This window comes from Camelus dromedarius, chromosome 36 (assembly GCF_036321535.1).
Source record: "Camelus dromedarius isolate mCamDro1 chromosome 36, mCamDro1.pat, whole genome shotgun sequence".
Taxonomy (NCBI): Eukaryota; Metazoa; Chordata; class Mammalia; order Artiodactyla; family Camelidae; genus Camelus; species Camelus dromedarius.
Window position 1 is genome coordinate 5,915,261 of NC_087471.1, and position 18,350 is coordinate 5,933,610.

At 49.1% G+C, this 18,350-nt stretch overlaps 1 protein-coding gene across 1 annotated transcript in view; it reads right to left on the reverse strand.

Annotated features, from left to right (window-relative positions):
- The window catches only part of LOXL2 (lysyl oxidase like 2), an 89,614-nt gene that overhangs the window by 44,395 nt on the left and 26,869 nt on the right, over positions 1-18,350 (reverse strand). Inside the window, exons 2-3 of the mRNA XM_031442208.2 lie at positions 15,254-15,677; positions 9,076-9,251 (exon numbers count right to left, since the gene is read on the reverse strand). Coding sequence (XP_031298068.1) covers positions 9,076-9,251; positions 15,254-15,632 — 555 coding nt within the window. The 5' untranslated portion in view covers positions 15,633-15,677. The remainder of the gene's footprint in view (positions 1-9,075; positions 9,252-15,253; positions 15,678-18,350) is intronic.

Consider the following 18,350-nt stretch of genomic DNA (forward strand, 5'->3'; position numbering starts at 1 on the left):
GCCCAGCCGTGCTTTTCCTGTCCTTTCGTCACCTTCCCACTCCCACTCTTACAGGTGTGCAGTGAGAACCAGGGAAGTAAGAATCGGGCACCACAGCTTTGTCATTTCACAGGGACTCGTCCAGATGGAAGGGCTGACCCAGCCCACCTCACACATGGCCAGCACACCTATCCAGCTGACCACCGTGCACCCGCGTGTCTGGCTCAAACCCCTCCCGTGGCTCCCCCAGGTCTTACGCTCCTGGTTGAGAGCCTTCCTGGTCTGGCCCACCTCATTCCTTCCCTGCCCTTTTTCCACCCACGAGCATCCCTCACTGCCAGGCCAGCATCACTCTTTTAACACCAGCATCAAGCTCCTCCCTGCAATCCTTTTTTCCCTCCTCTCTACCGATCAGAATCCTCCTGACCCTTAAGGACAATCTCATTCATCCATTTGAAAAATCCCTGTTGAGTGCTACGATGCCCCAGGCACCCTGTGAGGCCCTGGGACACTTCAGGCAACCAGATGGACAAGCCTCCTGCTGCCGTTCATGCCCGAGGTGGAAAGAGAAGCCTCACCTCCTCCATGAAGCCCCCTCCCTGAACATCTCATCCACACAGATTCAGCTTCTTTGTTCCTCCAGCATTTCTGAGCCCCTCAATTCGACCTGGGCTTCTGCTGACTATCTATACAACCATTTATCTTTCCACAGGTTTTTGCCCCCTCATCGGACTGTGAGTCTCTTAAGGACAGAACGGTGCTTTATTTTTTATTTTTATTTTTGTATTCCCCAAGGCAACTAGTGCCAGACATGACACACAGTGGGTCCTCATACATTTTTTGAATAAACTAATAGCCATTAAAAAAAATCCAGTGACAGGAATTCAGCTTAACCAGCAACACTGGGCTCTCAAGCCAAAAATGTAATAAAGACTGCCTTTATTCTCTGTTTAATGCAAAATAAACAGAGAGGCTTGCCTCACCTCGTAGCATAAACACTGCTTGTGTGACCTACGGATGGACGAGGACTTTATCCATGTGTCCGTTCTTTTGTCATTCAAGTTATTTAACACCCTTCCCTTTCCCCCTCGAAACCTGATGCTAATAGTTATTGAACTGAATTAAAAGCTGATCTGATCATCAGTGTACGTTTAGACAGTTTATCTAAGTGAGAATTATCTGTAAACAGCATGAGGCATGTGGTACGCACGGGGAGAGTCTGGCTACACTGTCATTATCCCCTTTTGAGGATCAGATCAGGAATTCACAGCCTAAGAAGCTGCTGGGAACATTCTCTAGCCAGTGATTCCGCCTGGCCAGAAGGATGAAAGGGAAGAGGGAAGGCAAGGCCGAGATGTCTGTTGCTCAGCTGTGTGTGATGGAGACCAGTGGGGTGGAGGGGTAGGGGTGGGAGTGGTGTGAGCGCTGAGGTCATGTGGAGCCATCAGAGGAAAAAGCCGGCAGGCAGTCTGGGACCTCCTCCTATAAATCAAGAGTTTTTCAGTGCTGCTGGAGACTCTGTTTCATTTTCCAACCTGAAAGCAGTGGGGTAGGTAACAGAGGCTGCTTCTTTGGAGAACAGGCTAGCCGTGCTGTCTGCAGGAAGCTGGCAGGACACCTGCTCCGGCAACCAGTCCCTCTGGCCCAGTGGGGGTGCTGAGGCCACAGACCAGGCGAGTCCTGGGCCACGCCAAACGGTCCAGCCCGCTCCCCGGTGGGGTACCTGATGCTTGGCCTCCTAGCAACCATCACCATGGTGACGCAGGAACGACTTATGAAATCGTCTTCCTCCCCTATTGGACAGAAAACTTCGGGAGGGCAAGACCGCCCTTTCAGTTCCTCTATCCTTTGATTCCCAGGGCCGAGTATAGGGTCTGGCACTCAATTAGAACGTACTGAATGAATGAATAAACAGACACAACACGCAGCTGCCTTAGCAACAGCCTCATGGGGACGGGCTGGGGGGATTCCTCGGCGTTGAGTCCTCCAGCAGGGCTGAGGTGACTCAGTGAACCACCTCGGCCCTCTGCCACCACCCTCACCCTGGTCCACCCTACAGAATGGATCTGCCCAACCAGGGCAAAGAGGGGCTTTCTCTAGCCTGGCTCCAGCCCCTACTTCTTCCCTATAGCACGCCTCCCCCTGGTCCCTCCCCACTAACTTCTCCCTTTCCGAACTGCCACATAGCGCTCCATGTAATCCACACTGTTCAAAGTCCCAGTACATACCGCCGTTCATTTACTTCATCTGCAGAAAATTATAACACTGCTTATTCACTTATTTCATCTCACAAGTGAGTATGACATTACGTACTTATCTCATCTCACAAACAATTATAAGGTATTTTATCATTTTCAGAGGGTTGTTGGTGTAGCACCCTGGCCAGGAACCGGTTTCCCGGATCTGCCAGGATGCTCCCCAATTCCGAATAGTCTGTTCTGTTAGCTGCATAAATGCCCTTTTGCTTTTCAGATGCTGTGACCTATTTTCAGTTGGGAAAATAGGTCACCCCAGAACTACTTCTCTTGTGCCCCTTGTGGTGGCTGGTGAGCCTGGACCATGCAGAGGCCCTTGATAAACAGCATCGTGGAATGCGAGCGCCAGACAGAGTCTGATACATCTCCTCGCCCACGCTCCCTGTAGGCCGGGAGAGGAAACCCAGGAACGCTACATGCGGTGGCTTGGCTTGACAGCTGGGCAAGTCTGGGGATTCAGAGGCTGTGGGTTCCCACGGTAGCCCCTCACTCCTTTGCTGAAGAGCCCAGCACAAACTGCCCACTTGCGAGCATTCCTCCTCCTGCCACAGCAGGAGGCCATCCAGCTCCCTTGCGGCCGTTGGGGGGAAGTAGGGCTATATTTAGCTTGGAAGGACCACCATCTTCCAAACTGCACATGGATGAAAACAGACCCCCTTTCTTTCCTAAAACACCCAGTGTAACCTGTGGCACCTCCTCTCTGGTGGGGTCGGAGTGGGTGGGGGTTCGAAACTCCTGGCCACGAAGTGTTTGGACCTTTCTATAGTTAATTACTTCCTTTCAGGCTCCAGGCTGCCACCCCTAGGAGCCCCCAGATACTGATGAGATAAGGCTGCTTACTAAGAGGAAAATGAAGCATTTGGCAGCTTACTGTGACTAATAAAAACCTGGACTCCTGGAATTTAAAAAATTCACAACAGCCTCGTCCCTGTGGTTAAGAGGAGAAGAAAGAGCTTTTCAGGTCTCCGGGCCCTTCCAGAAGGGTGTGAGGGATCAGAGGGGAGAGGTACTAGCCTCTCTGCACTGTTGGGAGGTGAATATCCATCTCCAGGCTCCATCCTCAGCCTCCCACTCTCGGCCCCTCCGGGCCTCCTGAATCACCTCCTGTCACAAAGGAGAAACTGAGACTCTGGGGCCACGTCGGGGACAGGCTACCCTAACTCTCACAGCCGGAGGATTTCCAAGCAGTTCTGGGAACCAAACTGCCTTTGCAAAAGAGCCTTTTAAAAACGGGTAGGGAGGAAGGTGGTGCGGGGAGGTGAAGGAAAAGGAAAAGACCTGTGTGTTCCCTGAACTGACAGCACATGGCCCCAGCCATGAGCCTTTCCGTGAGCACATGACTTAGCAATGTGCAAAACAGCCAGTGGAGAGAGGGCTGCTCAGAAGGGCATCTGGATTTGTAATCTCTCCTTATCTAATGCTTTTTCCAACTTGTCCACCGCCACAGACAGGAAACAAAGCCTCTTGATTTAAGAGCCTCTGAAATCCTGGGAGGTGCGGTTGGAGCTCTGTTTTCTAGGTTTAAAAAAGGTCTGTTCGCTTGAAACCACCAGTATTTCACATTTTATTATTTGCTCCTGCTGACCGCTTTTTAAGAAGGTGTTGAAAATTGGCCTAAGACTCATTTTCCTTTGGAAAATGCTGTTTTACGGTGAGGTGTCCAGAGACCCAAGAAGGGTCTGTCGCTCTGGACACAGAGCTGTAAGTCTCAGGCGCCAATGGGACCAGAATTCAGGGGTCCTGCCTTCCACTCTCGGGCCTAAAACTTAGACCACAGGAAAGGGGAGACTGAGATCCTTCTCAGTTAATTTTCTGGACGAAATGAACCAGGGCTGGCGGGTCAGTGGTAAGGTGAATCTACTGCAGCTCTTTCTAGTCCGCAAAGTACTTTTACAGAAAATCATCTGATTTTTGCCCCCCTACAGAATATGTAAAAGTACCTTGTAAACAATGACTGTGTGCCGTGTCCTTCTGAAGGAGAAACCACAGCTACTCAGGATTACAGACTCTCATTGCTGGAAGGGGTTGAATCCAACCCACTCATCTCAAAGAAGACAGTGGACTTGCTCTGTGCTCTGGCTCCTGGCCAACAGGTAGCTCAGGGTCAAACCTGTGGACTCTCCCCTGGTGGGGTCGTTCATCTGAAGAAGGAGCACTCTTCCCCTCCTCTAGAAGGGAACTGATAAAGTGTCAAGGAGCCCCCGGGGATGCCCCAAGCAGATGTGAAAGAGTCCACGGAAGCCTAGTTAGCTCATCGAGCGAAATTCCATCATCCAGGTCCCAGGGTTCAGTGACTCATGCCTCATGCATCCCAGAGTGGGATGCACTTGGTCTAGACTGATGCAGAATTTTCTTCCACTCGTGGCTTGGGGAATTCCAGTGTGCTGTGGAGAAGGCAAAAGCCAGTGAGGGCCATCTCTAATGGGCTGTGACCTGTCCCCAGTCTCCAGGAGTCAATGAGGGTGGATGCTACAGACCCTGGCCACAAGCTTTCAAGATAGAAGGGAGAAGAGATGGGTGTCTTCATGACATTCACTAGCCTAGTCATTTATCCCTGGGGCCGCACCACACAGAGAAGGCATTAACTGACACTTCACTCTTGGCTGCTTTTGAATTTATGGGCCTCGAGCTGGGGGGAAGTGGCAGAGATAAGGAGTGGGTTTCATTCTCACTTTGATGTGGAAGAGGGAGGGTGAAAAGTGCTTTCAAGGCCAAAGTCATTATGGGCCAGAGAAGAGGCAGAGAGAGAACCAGAGCACACATGTTAGCAGGCATCCCTTCTGTGTGTGTGTGTGTGTGTGTGTGTGTGTGTGTAACACGCATGACGCCAATGGACACAATGGTGGACACTGCCAATAGCCAGCTAGTGGGCACCTGCTGCATGGCTGGGTACGTTGTTATAGGTGCAGAGAAACAACTTGTTAATCACTTTGTCCTGCTTCCTCCCACGTAGGAATCTGGCTGCAATACTCCTGGCAGGAGGTCACCCGGTCGCGCCCCGCTTGAACTACTCCAATGACAAGGAGCTCACCACTGATAGGGGAGCCCCGTCCACTGTGCATGGAGTTTTCACACTGTGCTGAAAGGTGGAGCCCCATCACTCAGCCTTCCAGAGTTTTCGCCCTGAGCTAAAATCTACGTCCCATTCCCCTCCCCTCCATCTCAGTTCTGGGAGTTAGAACAAGTCATAAACACTCTTCTCCGTGGTAGCACTTCAAGATTTGAAAAGAACCAACATGTCTCCCGCTGTATCTCTTTTCTTGACACAACAGCTTCATTTCCTCCCATGATGGGGTTTCCAGACCTGTCTCCACCTGGCTCGTCCCCACTCTGGGTGACCTAGTTAAGAGATGGCCCCAGAACTTCACTCAGTTCTTGGTCCAAAAAGCAAAGAGTTTAGGGAAATAATTGTTCCCTCAGTGCATCCGTTTACATTCAGCTCTCTAGCAACCATATATACTTTTGGCTTATGCTGAGCCTTTAATCAACCAATCCCCTTCAGATCTTTTAAATATAATTAATGCTTTCAGTCACTTTCCCTGGCTTTTGCTCTGTGGCTGTTTCCCCCCAACGCCCCGAACCTTGATACAGGACCTTATATTCATCCTTAATATGTTCCAGTTTGGGTCTATTAGTTCAATCTCCTGAGGCTTTTTCTGAACCTCATCCCATAATGTAATATTCCAGCAATCCCTCTGAGTTTTGTGTCTCCTACAAATTTGATGGGTGCACATTTTGATCTCCAGGCAAATTTCTGACCCGTGCAGGAGAGGTGGGAGCGGAGCCCTGGGCTACACCATTAGAGACAATCCACGGTGTTCACGCTAAAGCATCAGCAGTTTTCCCCGGGTATCACTAGTCATGATTCTGCCCAACTGCACATCCACCAAACCTACGTCTCTTACTCTTGTCCACATGCATTTAATTTCTGCAGCCAAGAGGAGGGGTTCTATGACCTCAGCTCCGGACACAGCTATTACATGATGTATTTCTGAGAAACTTCTCACATCCCACAAATATCCCCAGTCGGTGGTCTGGGTGGCTCCCTACCCATTCGGCCAGCCCTGCCAGTGATCATGCGTGTTAGCCACGAAGTCCTGGACGGAAGAATCTTGTGGCAACTCTCAAAGGTTCTTGTCAGACACCCTGAGATCTAGACCCATTCGTGACCTACTTTTAGTGGATACCAAAGAAAAGAGATCATGGGGGACAGCGCATCAACTGAAAATGTCCTCGGTGTCCGTGGCTAAACAGGGACGCTCCCAGGCTGGCCCATGGTACCCAGTCCGATGTGTGTGACAGCAAGAGGGAGGCCTTCTGGGCAAATGCGAAGCTTAGAGGGCATGGAAGTCACCCAGCCCTCCAGACACCCCCAGCCAATCCTCTCTGGGTTACTGTAAATTTGTTTAGGATCCTGGCTCCTTGCCTTGGAATGATCTTCAGCTTTCCCCCAAGGCATGCGTCTTGTCTTCTCGGGTGTAAGGACAGGAGAACAAGGGTCTTGTTTGCTTTCCCCGGTGGGGTCCCAGACCATGATGAGTGTTCAGCAGGTGCCCAAAAATGTCCAGAACAAAGGTCAGTCCTAAGCTTTCCTCTCCCAGACTCTCAGCCCTTCCAGAATAAGAAAGAACTCTCCAACATATTTCTTCCAGTCACTTCGCTGCCTGTCCCACCCAATCAAGGTTCTGTGATGCATCTTATTTCCCCTTTAAGTGCTTAAGCAAAAGAACTGGCCCACAGAGGTATTCGATAAACACTTCCCTGTTGAAATGCCCTTCACAGAGTCCTTTTCCAGAATCATTTTTTTTTTCTAGTAGCAGATGTGTCTTCTCATTCTCCTAACCCCACCACTGACACGTTGGCCCACCTCTGTTTGATTCCAGCTATCGGTGACTTTCTTATGCCCAGAAGCCTGGACCTTTGCTTGATAATCCAAGTAGGTTATGCTGAGGTTGTAGGCTGAACAGAAGCCCATGAAAGATGTCACCAATAAGCTCACTGTCCTGTTAAGTGGGGCGATGCCATGAAGGAATGATCTGCTTCTATGGGCTTCTCATCCCTGTTTAGTTTGATATTTTATCCTGGGCTATTCTTACCTAAGGGGATAATCATCTTTGGTTTTCCTTCCTCAGAAGAAAATTTAGGAGTTCGAGATACTATTCCTATTAGGTACCCAGCATTATTTTTTTGGATACGATGGTGACTGGATGTAGCTCTGCTTTTCGGGAGCTTCTAATCTCATTGGAAAGATTATATATATATATATATATATCTCGACCAGAAATGATCTTGTACTGCCAGCTGAGAGAAGGCTGGGAATCCTCTTCCACACTATCTCGCAGGCTTGGACAAGGTTCCAGCGTGCTCAGCGAGCTAGGAACATATGAGAAAGAGCTGGACAGTGTGAGTCATAGAAAGAAAATGTAAAGACCACAGTCGGGGGAGAACTTCCTCTGAAGCCCAAATAGGGCAATTTCAAGAGTCAACTTTCTTCAGCATTAGTCCTGAGGTCAGTTGGAGGCTAAGGCACAGTGAAGGCTCCTTGGCCTGGATTCGTGGCAGATCCCACAGCCCCTTCGGGGTGACCTCCAACATGTTCCCTGGGGAAGGAACCTTGGCTGCCTCCTCCCCCTGCCCTAACCCCCACAAATGCTGCACACAGGGTAGTGCATGAAACGTGTGCAAATTGTTGTTTGCCTGGAGAACTTGTTGAAAAAAATAAATTTGAAATTTAGCCATAAATACAGAAGAAGCATCACCAGCCCTTTTGCCATTCCCAAATTCTGACGTGGGTCAGGCCACCTGAGGGTCCTCTGAGAAAGCTTAAAAAAAGAATCTGGTCCCCATAGTGGGATACTCTCATTCAGTAGGTCTGGGGTGAGGCTCCAGTGCCTTTTCAAAGTGATTCTGATCCCCAGGTAGATTTGGGGACAACTGTCCTGTGGCAGCCAGCCTCCAAGATGATCCCCAATGACCACGGCCTTCTGTAGTCACACCCTTGGGTAATCTCCTCCCACACGGTACATGATTGGTCTGTGTGACTAATAGGATACAGCAGAAATGGTGGTACATCACTTCTGAGATGACGTTATGAAAGATGTGGCTTCCATGTTTTGCTTTTTCTCTTTCTCTCCTGAGTCACTCACTCTGGAGACAACTGCCCTGTCTTAAGGACACTCAGGCAGTCTATGGAGAGGCTGTGGGAAGAGGATCAGATGGCTCCAGCTGACAGCCAGAAGGAAACTCAAGCCTGCCCATAACCACAAGTCAACTGGAAAGAGAAGTCCCCAGCCCCAGTTGACAGCATGACTGCAACCTCATGAGATGTTCTGAGCAGAGTCAACAGGCTAAGCCACTCCTGGAATCCAGACCCTCAGAAACTACTCGAGATAATAAATGTTTGTTGTCTGAAGCTGGAAAATATGAGGTGGGGGTAATTTGTTACACTGTAGTTGATAGCTGATACATTTTCTCAGCCCAAAGGGCAAACTCCCGAACAGAGCACAGCCGACCTTTCATGGCTACCTTTCCAATTTCATTTCACACTATTTCTAGATTCACAATTTATAGTCTTGAGTGGTACTGACCTGCTTATCCGCCATTCACACCTCTGTGTCTTTGGCCAATCCATTCTCTGTGCCTGGAATGCCCTTACTCCACTAACAGCATCCCCATCTAGGGAGATCCTCCCCTCAACTGCCCTGGCACCAAAATCAAGCTGGCTTAGGTCCTCCTCCCTAGCGATCACACACACATTTCTTGGAATCAGTAGGTGAGAAGCGAGTTACTTGGAAGAAGGAAAACGCTCACGTGAAGGAGTCATCAAGAGCACAGGACTTGCCTCTATGTTGTTGATCAGCGAATTGTCAAACTTGAACCCAGGAATCCGTTTGTCACTGCACACCACACCCACATCTTCCGAGTGCTTGCAGTCGGCGACACCCCAGCCGTTGGACGAGCAGGCTGCGAGGGTCGCCTCCTTGCCTGTGCAGTAGACGTTGTCCAGCCAGATGGGCCCTGAAGGACACAGAGGAGAGAGAAGCCAAGCACTGTGTCAGAGCAGGTTCGAGTCTTTGGGGGCAATAACGATGTACGCAGAAAGAATCTTTTTCTCATTATGGCAGCTGTGTGTGGTCATCAATTAGTTTTTAGTTTTAAATTTTTTAAAATTTTATTAAAAAATATTTTAAATGGAGAGACTGGGAATTGAACCCAGGAACTCATGCATGCTAAGCATGAACTGTACCACTGAGCTATACCTATCTCCCGATAGACTGGTTTTTAATATGTTGAGATATTGCAGACAGTTCTAGACCATTTGGATTCCCTCGCTGGAGGGATATGATTTGGGGGCGGTGGCAGATTGAATGTGATTAGGGTAGAAATCAGATTTAAGCCCGATAGTCATGTGCTATAAGGGAAAGAACAGGGACTTTGGATACCAAGCTGTATGATACTCATTCTGGCTCAGCCACTTGGCTGTATGACCCCAGTCAAAGCTCTTTTTTGTCATCGGTAAAGCGGGGATAATAATGACACTTGAATGGCAGGGGTGTGTGCCCATTAGAGATAACACATGACTCGTGCCTAGTTTACTGTTGGTCCATAGTTACTGAAAAATGGTAATGGTGATGATGATGATGATGATGATTTTAGTGATGTTGACCGTGGACCAGCTCAGAGGGCAACTCATCATGCAAGGCCAACTTCCTGAGCCCCGAACCCTGGTCCCTTCAGTGCTCTTCTCACTTCCTGATGTTTCCTGTCCCCTGATTCAGTGATGGCCGAGCCAGACTAACCCACAGAGACGCCCTCTCACATCTCAGAAGTCAGGTGAAGGCAGGGCTGTCTTGCTGCCAGGCAATCTGCCTGGGAGGCCCTGTGGCACTCTGCTCATCTCCTGTGCCTTTACCTGAGTCGCAGTAAGTAGAGAATTCCGAGTGCAAAGTGCTAGAAGGTTAACGGCAATGAGACACCACCTGACACCCATTAGGATGGCTACTATCAACCCCCCCCCAGAAAATAATAAGTGTTGGCAAAGATGTGGAGAAATTAGAACCCATGTGCACTGTTGGCAGGAATGTAAAATGGTGTAGCCCCTATAGGAAACAGCACGGTGTTTCCTCAAAAAACTAAAAATAGAATCACTATATGATCCAACAATTCTCATGGCTGGGTATATACCCAAAAAGAATCAAAAGCAGGGTCTCAAAGAGATATTTGCACACTCATGGGCATTACAGCATCATTCACAATAGCCACTGTGTCCATTGACAAACAGTGGACTATACATCCACTGGAATATTACGCAGCCTTAAAAAGGAAGGGGACTCTGACATGTGCTACAATACTGATGAACCTTGAGTTCATTGTGCTAAGTGAAATGTCAAGTTACAAAAAGGCAAATACCACATGATTGCACATATATGAGGAACTTGGAGTAGTCAGAATCATAGAGACAGGGTGCAGGACGGTGTTTACCAGGAGCTGGGGGAGGGGAAACAGGGAGTGGTTGTTTAATGGGTATAGAGTTTTAGTTTTGAAGATGAAAAGAGTTCTGAAGATGATTACACAGCAGTGTGAATGTTCTTAACGTTACTGAACTGTACACTGAGAAATGGTTAAGATGGCCATTTTCTATGAAGTGTATTTTGCCACAGTTAAAAACTTTTTAAATGTTTAAGTGCTAGAGGGTGATTTTTTACAAGTATCACCACAAAATGAAAGGAAAAAAAGTCAAACCTGTCCCTTTTCTCCCGATTTTATGAGGACTCCACAGTAGAGTGGAGTCGGATAACCTGGGCACAAATTCTCTCTGCCTCGGGCTTGGGCGCTATGTGACTGGGTCAGCCACTCACCGTGCCCATTTCTCCAGTGAAAACAATGATATCCGCAAACAGGCTGCCATGGAGATTCAATGAGATAACGTGTGTGCTCAGTACGTGTTCATCCTCCCTTTCCCCTTCCTCCTTCCAATAAGTCAGAAAAGCAATGAATTCTGTTGTTTCCATGACGCAAGGAAAAAGCAGACAGAAATGCTCCCATTGTAGAGATGAGAAAACTGAGGAGAATCGGAGGCTCTTCAAGGTCGGGCGGGCCCTGAGGCCCCATTGAAACATGCCTGCTGTGACAGATGGCTGCTCAGGGCTCAAAGGAGAGCACCTCAGACGCATTGAGGGGAACAGAGGGCTTATTGAAAACATCTGGGCTGAGGTTTTCCAATGGGTTTCTCAATTTGGCCTCGTTTCCAAGCTGTCAGGCTCCCTAATCGATGGCTGTTTCAACAACAAACCAATGTTTGTCTTGCTATGTACTAGCAATGGAAAAGACCCTCCACGTTTGGAGGGGGCCTCTCCTTGGGAACCCTCTGTAGTGAAGCTGCTGAATGGACAGGCATGGGGAAAAGAAGCAGAGCCCTCATTCCACCCACAGCGAGAGAAACCAGCCCGGCTGAGGGATGGGGAAGAGGACGGAGTGCAGCGAAAAGCTGCCAAACAGAAGCCCCGGGGCTTGCTTTGCTTTCTGATAAGGAGCAGATGAAGGGAGCACCCTGGAGAGCTAATGGGAACGGTTACCCCAAAGAGCCGCTTTCTTAAGAAGCCTCCATTCACCCCCAGTAATTCTACCCTCTGCGTGTTCCCACCCAGTGCCTTTCTTAGATGTGGAAACGCACATTTGTGCTTAGCCCAGGACAGCGTCACCATGCATGGTAAACTAGTTTCGCCTGATTTCCTGACTTTTTTTTTTATTCTTCTTTTTCCTGAATGCTTAATGCCTATCAACTAGACTGTTCTGATTCCAAAGCAACCAGCTTCTGGTTCTGCAGCTGGCATGCAGCATGGTTCTGGGCACAGCTCAGCACCTGCCTTCGCAGAGCTGCTGGGACAGGGGCACCTGGGACACAGATGGGGCATCAACTTTGGACACAAAATGCCAGTCAGAAGCAAAATGTTATTTTACTCTATCCTCTCAATTACTCTAAGAAATTCTTCTCTTGATGAAAGGAGGAGAGATGTGTAAACAAGTTAACAGACCATTTGGAGGATAAAGATCATAAATATAATTCTATGTGAATGCTGGCATTCCCCCAGGCTGTCAGGGCAATGGCCATCATTCAAGGTAGAATCTTCAGGGCCCCTCTGTGGTCATCTGCTTGGCTTTGTCACTCTGATCTGAAGAATGCAGGGTGGGGAGGGCCATGAGAGGGGGTCACGTCTAACCTCAGATGTGAAGACTGGTAAAGGAGAGCAACCGTCTGAGGTTCGGGGGGCGGGGAGACCATCCAGAGGATGAGAAATGGGGCAGCCGTCCCCCTCAGAACTCTGTAAAAGGGCCCAGGATTTCCCTGAGTTCAGAGATGCTTTGAGAGAAGAGACCTATTGACAACAAACCAATGTTTATCTCGCTAAGTACCAGCAACGGAAAAGACCCTCCACGTTCGGAGGGGCCTCTCCTTGGGAACACTCTGTAGCGAAGCTGCTGAATGGACAGGGATGATGAAAAGAAGCAGAGCCCTCATTCCACCCACAGTGAGAGAAACCAGACCGGCTGAGGGATGGAGGAGAGGACAGCGAGCAGCGAAAAGACGAAGAACAGATACCGACAGGTGGGGCTGGAAAACCCACCACAGGTCAGTGGGTGCCCTCCCTAGACGGTTCCATTACTAGAGCCTGAACTTCAGAGGGGGAGGTGATGGAGACACTCCTGGAGGGGTGGCATCTCACGGGCCCACCTGCAGTGGTTCATCCACGGAGCCGACTCACAGGTTAGACCCCATCGGAGCACACCCCAGGGCACTGGTCACGAGGCCAAGTGCTATTTGCCTTATTTTTAATATTCTTCCAAGTCAAACTGCATCAGTCGGGGTTTTAACATTTGCTGAGTGTCCACCATGTGCCCAATGTTAAAAATCCTGAACTGATGCTGATGAGATTCAAATACGTTTATATTTAAAAGGTCTGTCAGGATAAACTGAGTACCTCTTTATGCAGACAGCATAATTCTTAAAGTCCTGGAGACACGACAGTTAAAAAGCTTTAGCATTTTTCTCCCTTCCTTTCTTTGACACTTACCCTTGCTTGAGTCTTGAGGGTCTCAATATCCACAGAGATGACCGGTCCAGTACTCTTGGTTACCACACCTCCTCTCTGCAAGGACTCTCCTCTGCCCTAAATCAGCTAGCATCTCATGGTCATAGCTTAGACCTTGAATTAGAAATAATCGCACCCCCGCCCCAATCTCTATGCCTCTTCTGCTGTGCCTCTGCACTCCCGACCCCATCTTTCCAGCATACTCCCTCCAGTATTGCAATCTCAACCCACAATCCATTGATCCTAGCAGCTTTCCCCAGTCCTTCAACTGCTCCACGGACCTTTCTCCTTATCCAGCTTGGATTCCATGAACCATGATTTTAATTGCTCCCTTGAATATTCCGTCTACTCTGGAGAACTTTTCTCCCTTCATCATTCTTGGATGAAGTCTGAGCCAGGCTAACTCATCTCTCCAGCTATCCCATGCCTGCTCCTGCGCAGATGAACATGGGATGGGGAAAAACCATACCCATCTTATCTGATGACAGGTAAACTTTAAGTTTGGGTAGAAATAAAATAAAGTTGTCACTGGAAAAAAAACCCAAAGTCATTGGAAAGTACTTGTTATAAGATAATTAGGCTTAGAGAGCCTGGAATAGAAAACATAAATCTGAGGTTACCCCCTGGATCACCCAGCTAGCAGAATAAATAGAGATGTATGGAGAAGTGTCCAGAGTTTTGGTAAAGAAGACAGGAAATGGGTTTTAGAAGCCCAGCATGTGCTAAAGAACCCAGAGTCAGTTTCAGAGAACACCTTAACAGCAGTCTCTTGATCAAGTTATTCCAAAGGGACATATTCAATGGCACAGAGGTGAAATGTAGGAGATGGGATTTCCTTTCTCCTGTAATTTCTAGAAGAACACAAAGCAAGGTTTGGAAGAGACCATAACGATGATCCATTGCAGTGACTCTGAACCTGGCTATGTGTACAATCACCTGAGAGGCTTCTAAAAGTTACAGAGTCCTAGACTCCAGCACAGACCAGAACACCACAGGTTAGCACCCCGTGATTCTCATGCAGTCAGTGTGGCGTTAACCCATTTGTCCAGGATGCGACTTTGGGCATCTCTGCTTTAGTCCAGTGGCCAGGCCCACACTGATACCTGTAAGGTTTTAAATAATGTCCTTGACCCTTATCCACTTTCCCACTTTGGACCACAGACCATGAGAGTTTCAAGAGTTCTTAGAGAGCCTAAGTTCCAGATTGGGAAACTGAGACCAAGGAGGTACGCGTCTCCCCATAAAGCACAGGTCAGCATAGGACTGAGCCCAAGGTTCTGGGCTTCAACACCTGCCCTCCCTCAAAATGACCACTCCCAACCTCCAAGTTGTTTTCAGTGTATTCACTGAGCTTAATAAGGGAGGAAAGAAAAGGCCAATCAAAGTGAAAAACCCAAAGCAGTTCTGTTCCTGTCCTGGCCAAGCCCAGAAGGATATGTTAGTGTTAAAAGTGTGGGCTCTACCTGGCCAGGAGGGTGGAGAGTCAGGGAACGCTAGCCTGTGGGCAGCCTCTGTGACAAAGAGCAAAAGGGACCCCTTTGAAGGGGTGGTTGGAGGAAAGGCACTGTCTCCCCTGGCTGATGCAGCCCCAGGCAGGCACCTGGCTTGGAGAGATGAGCGCAGACTGACTTCAGACACTACCTAGGGTTCCCCATCCATCCGATTTGCCTAAGACGAGATTCCCAGGCTGCCAGACTTTGCACACTAAAACCAGGGAAGTCCCGGGCAAAGCAGGACCGTTGGTCCCTATACCCCTCCCCAGCACCCCTCTGCTCCCACCTTCCAGCACAGACACAGAGGATGCCCAGATAGAGTGTTAACAGGAGTTTGCACTTGACAGTAACTGCAGCTTCGATTACCAGGCTAACTGCGTGTAAGCCTGGTCCCGGGTGACACTGGTGCTCAGTTCCACAGCACAGAGCGATTTACCTTCCCCTTTGCCGTAGGAGGAGCTGGCGGTCCAGGACTTGGCCTCCACGTAGCCCAGCTCCCGGCAGACAACGTGGGCGGCGTGGATGGAGAAGTCGTCGTCGCACACGGTGCCCCACTGGCCGTTGTAGTACACCTCCACCCGCCCCTCGCTGTGCTTCCTCTTCTGGCCGGCCAGGCGCAGCTGGATCTTGACCACGTCGGAGGCGGGCTGAGGCCGGTGGTACTCGGGGGCGGGCTGCTGGAAGTACTCGGGGTAGTGGGGCCAGCTCTCGTACTGCGCCAGGCTCAGGGAGGGCAGGAGGGACAGCACAGCCAGACAGCTGCAAAGGCAGAAGCCTCCACGCCTCTCCATCCCTGTCCTCTGGCTGGAGGACATGACGGAGTGGGGCGCTTGGCGCTTAGGAGGGAAGGCAGGAGTTTCCTGGAAGAGAGGAGAGGTTTGGGTCACAGACATCCACAGATCACCCCGTGATCTCGTACTCCTTTGCTTAAGTATTGAAAGCTCTTCCCATTCCAGACGCCAACCTCCTCTCTTCTCCCACCTCACACTTCAGCCAGACAGGTCTGGGAAGTCCTGCCTCTTTGCCCACCGCCTTCCCAGATCTCTGAAATGCTTTTTTCCGGTGGGGCTCCTGGCAGGAACCGGAGCACACTCAGACTGAATTTGAGGAGAGGCTTTTTTCCTTTTTAATTGAAGTAGAGTTGATTTACAATGTTGTGTTAGTTTTAGATGATTCATAGCTAAATGATTCAGTTATACATACATATACATACATGTATATTCTTTTTCAGATTCTTTTCCATTACAGGTTATTACAAGATATTGAATATAGTTCCCTGTGCTCTACAGCAGGTCCTTATTGTTTATTTATTTGATATATAGTAGTCTGTATCCATTCAAGCCAAATGCCTAATTTATCCTCCCCCATTCCCCCTCCCCCTGGTAACCATAAGTTTGTTTTCTACGTCTGTGAATCTGTTTCTGGTTTGTACATAAGTTTATTTATATCTTTTTTTAGATTCCACATATAAGTGATATCATATGGTGTTTTCCTTTCTTTTTCTGGCTTACTTCACTTAGAATGAAGATCTCCAGGTCCATCCATGTTGCTGCAAATGGCATTATTTCATTCTTTTTTATGCCTGAGTAGCATCCTATTGTATATATACTCACAACTTCTGTATCCATTCATCTGTCGATGGAGCCTTCCCTCCTCTGGATGTTAGCTGACCTGGATGGAAATGGCTTCTTCCAGGTGCTGAAAATAACCCTAGGAGGCTTCAAGCCTCTGTTTCTACTTGCTCATGGGGCTGCTATTCTCTCTGTCACATATCTGAATCCTCCTACGGCTCTGCTTTCAGGCCCCAGGCCTTCAGACACCCCCATATGCTGCCCACCCACACCCCATTATGTCTTATACTCTGGAACTCAAGATGGATGAGGCCGCAGAATGAGGAGGTCAGCGGCAACCCCCTGAAACAGCTCTGACACCGGGCCTGTCCTTAGCTGAACTGCAGTTTAGCCTCAGAGAACAGCCCTGAGGTGCCTCTCACCCTTGGGGAAGCCAAGGATGTGCAGGCAACAATTCCATCCCTTTTCATAGTTCCCGTCCCTGAGGGCTGCCCGGGTTGAGTCCAAAGCACAGAGAGGGGAGGCATAAAGCTCTTTGAGGCAAACAGGAGAAGGGCTGAGTTGCCTGTCATCAGTCCAGAGAGGACTAGACAGTGGGGAGGGGTGGGGGAAGAAGGGGAGGAGCACAGACTCTGCAACCAGACAGTCTGAGTTTGAATCTTCCTTCTGATACTGGCCAGCTGTGTGACCTTGGGCAAAACACTTAACTTCTCTGTGCTTTCCCATGTTTCTTATCTTTAAAATGGGAATAATAACTGTAACTAGCTCACAGAATTGCTGTGAAGATTGAAAGAGTGGTACATAATAAATCCTATAGGAGCATTTGCTAAATAAAAATTTTAAATTCTCAAGATTGTGGTCACCATACCCACCTACATCTAAGAATTCCAGAATGAGGTCATATAGCAGGAAATAAACATATATGCTCATGAGCATTGGTTCTTCCATAATTCAGAGAGAGGAGAAGCTACCTTAAAGGACTGCAGGTGTGTTTCATGGAAGAGGGCATAGTTTTGGGATGTGGGGGCCCAAAAGGTCACCAGGACCAGCCGAATACACTTTAACCAGGTACAGAGCGTTAGTCCAATCGTATCCCTCAGTTCATGGCACACCGCCATCAAGGAAGGATCAGCTAACTTCCCAAGAGCAGCCCAGGAAGGATGCGGTAACGTGGAGAGAGGCAGTTCCACATCTGTTGGGACGACCAGGCAGTGCGCAGTCCCGTCGTGGGTGCTGGGGCAGAGATGCCATTGCCTGGGGGACAGTCAGGACCAAGGACTTGGGGAGGCTCTCTGGTTCACTGGAGATCCAGCCAACCTCACCCTGTGACTCACAGACAACGTCAGAAAGTTGTGGGGTTCCTGCAATGGCCCCCTTCAGACCACAGCCAGACAAGCTAGCACGTGCCTCTGCAGGGACCCCTCATCGCCTCCTCCATCCCCGCTGCACTTCATTCCCATCACAGCACATCTGCGGCCACGAGCTCATCTATGCCTCACCAGAAACTTCAGTGGGTGGAGGAGCCAAGGATGAGGGTTCTTATTGTATGAGGGAGATAATCAGGAACCAGAGAGGTCTTTTCTATTAGACGTCACTGGAGTTGCACAGTTAGTGCAGGCAAAGCCAGAACTCCTGAAGTTACCAAAACATAAACGATCCACTATCATGTATAAAAAGTGTCCAAATTCAGAGGGGAGGGTATAGCTCAGTGGTAGAGTGCCTGTTTAGCATGCATAAGGTCATGGGTTCAATGGCCGGTACCTCCACTAAAAAATAAATAAATAAACCCAATTACCCCCACCCCTTCCCCCCCAAAACAAACAATTTTTTAAAAAAGATATTTTAAAAAGTCCAGATTCTACATGGGACACAGACGCCTTTACAATGTGGCATATGCCCACATCCCTGACTTCAGTTCCAATCTCACTCCTCTCCTTGCCCTCACTCCAGCTCATCACCTGC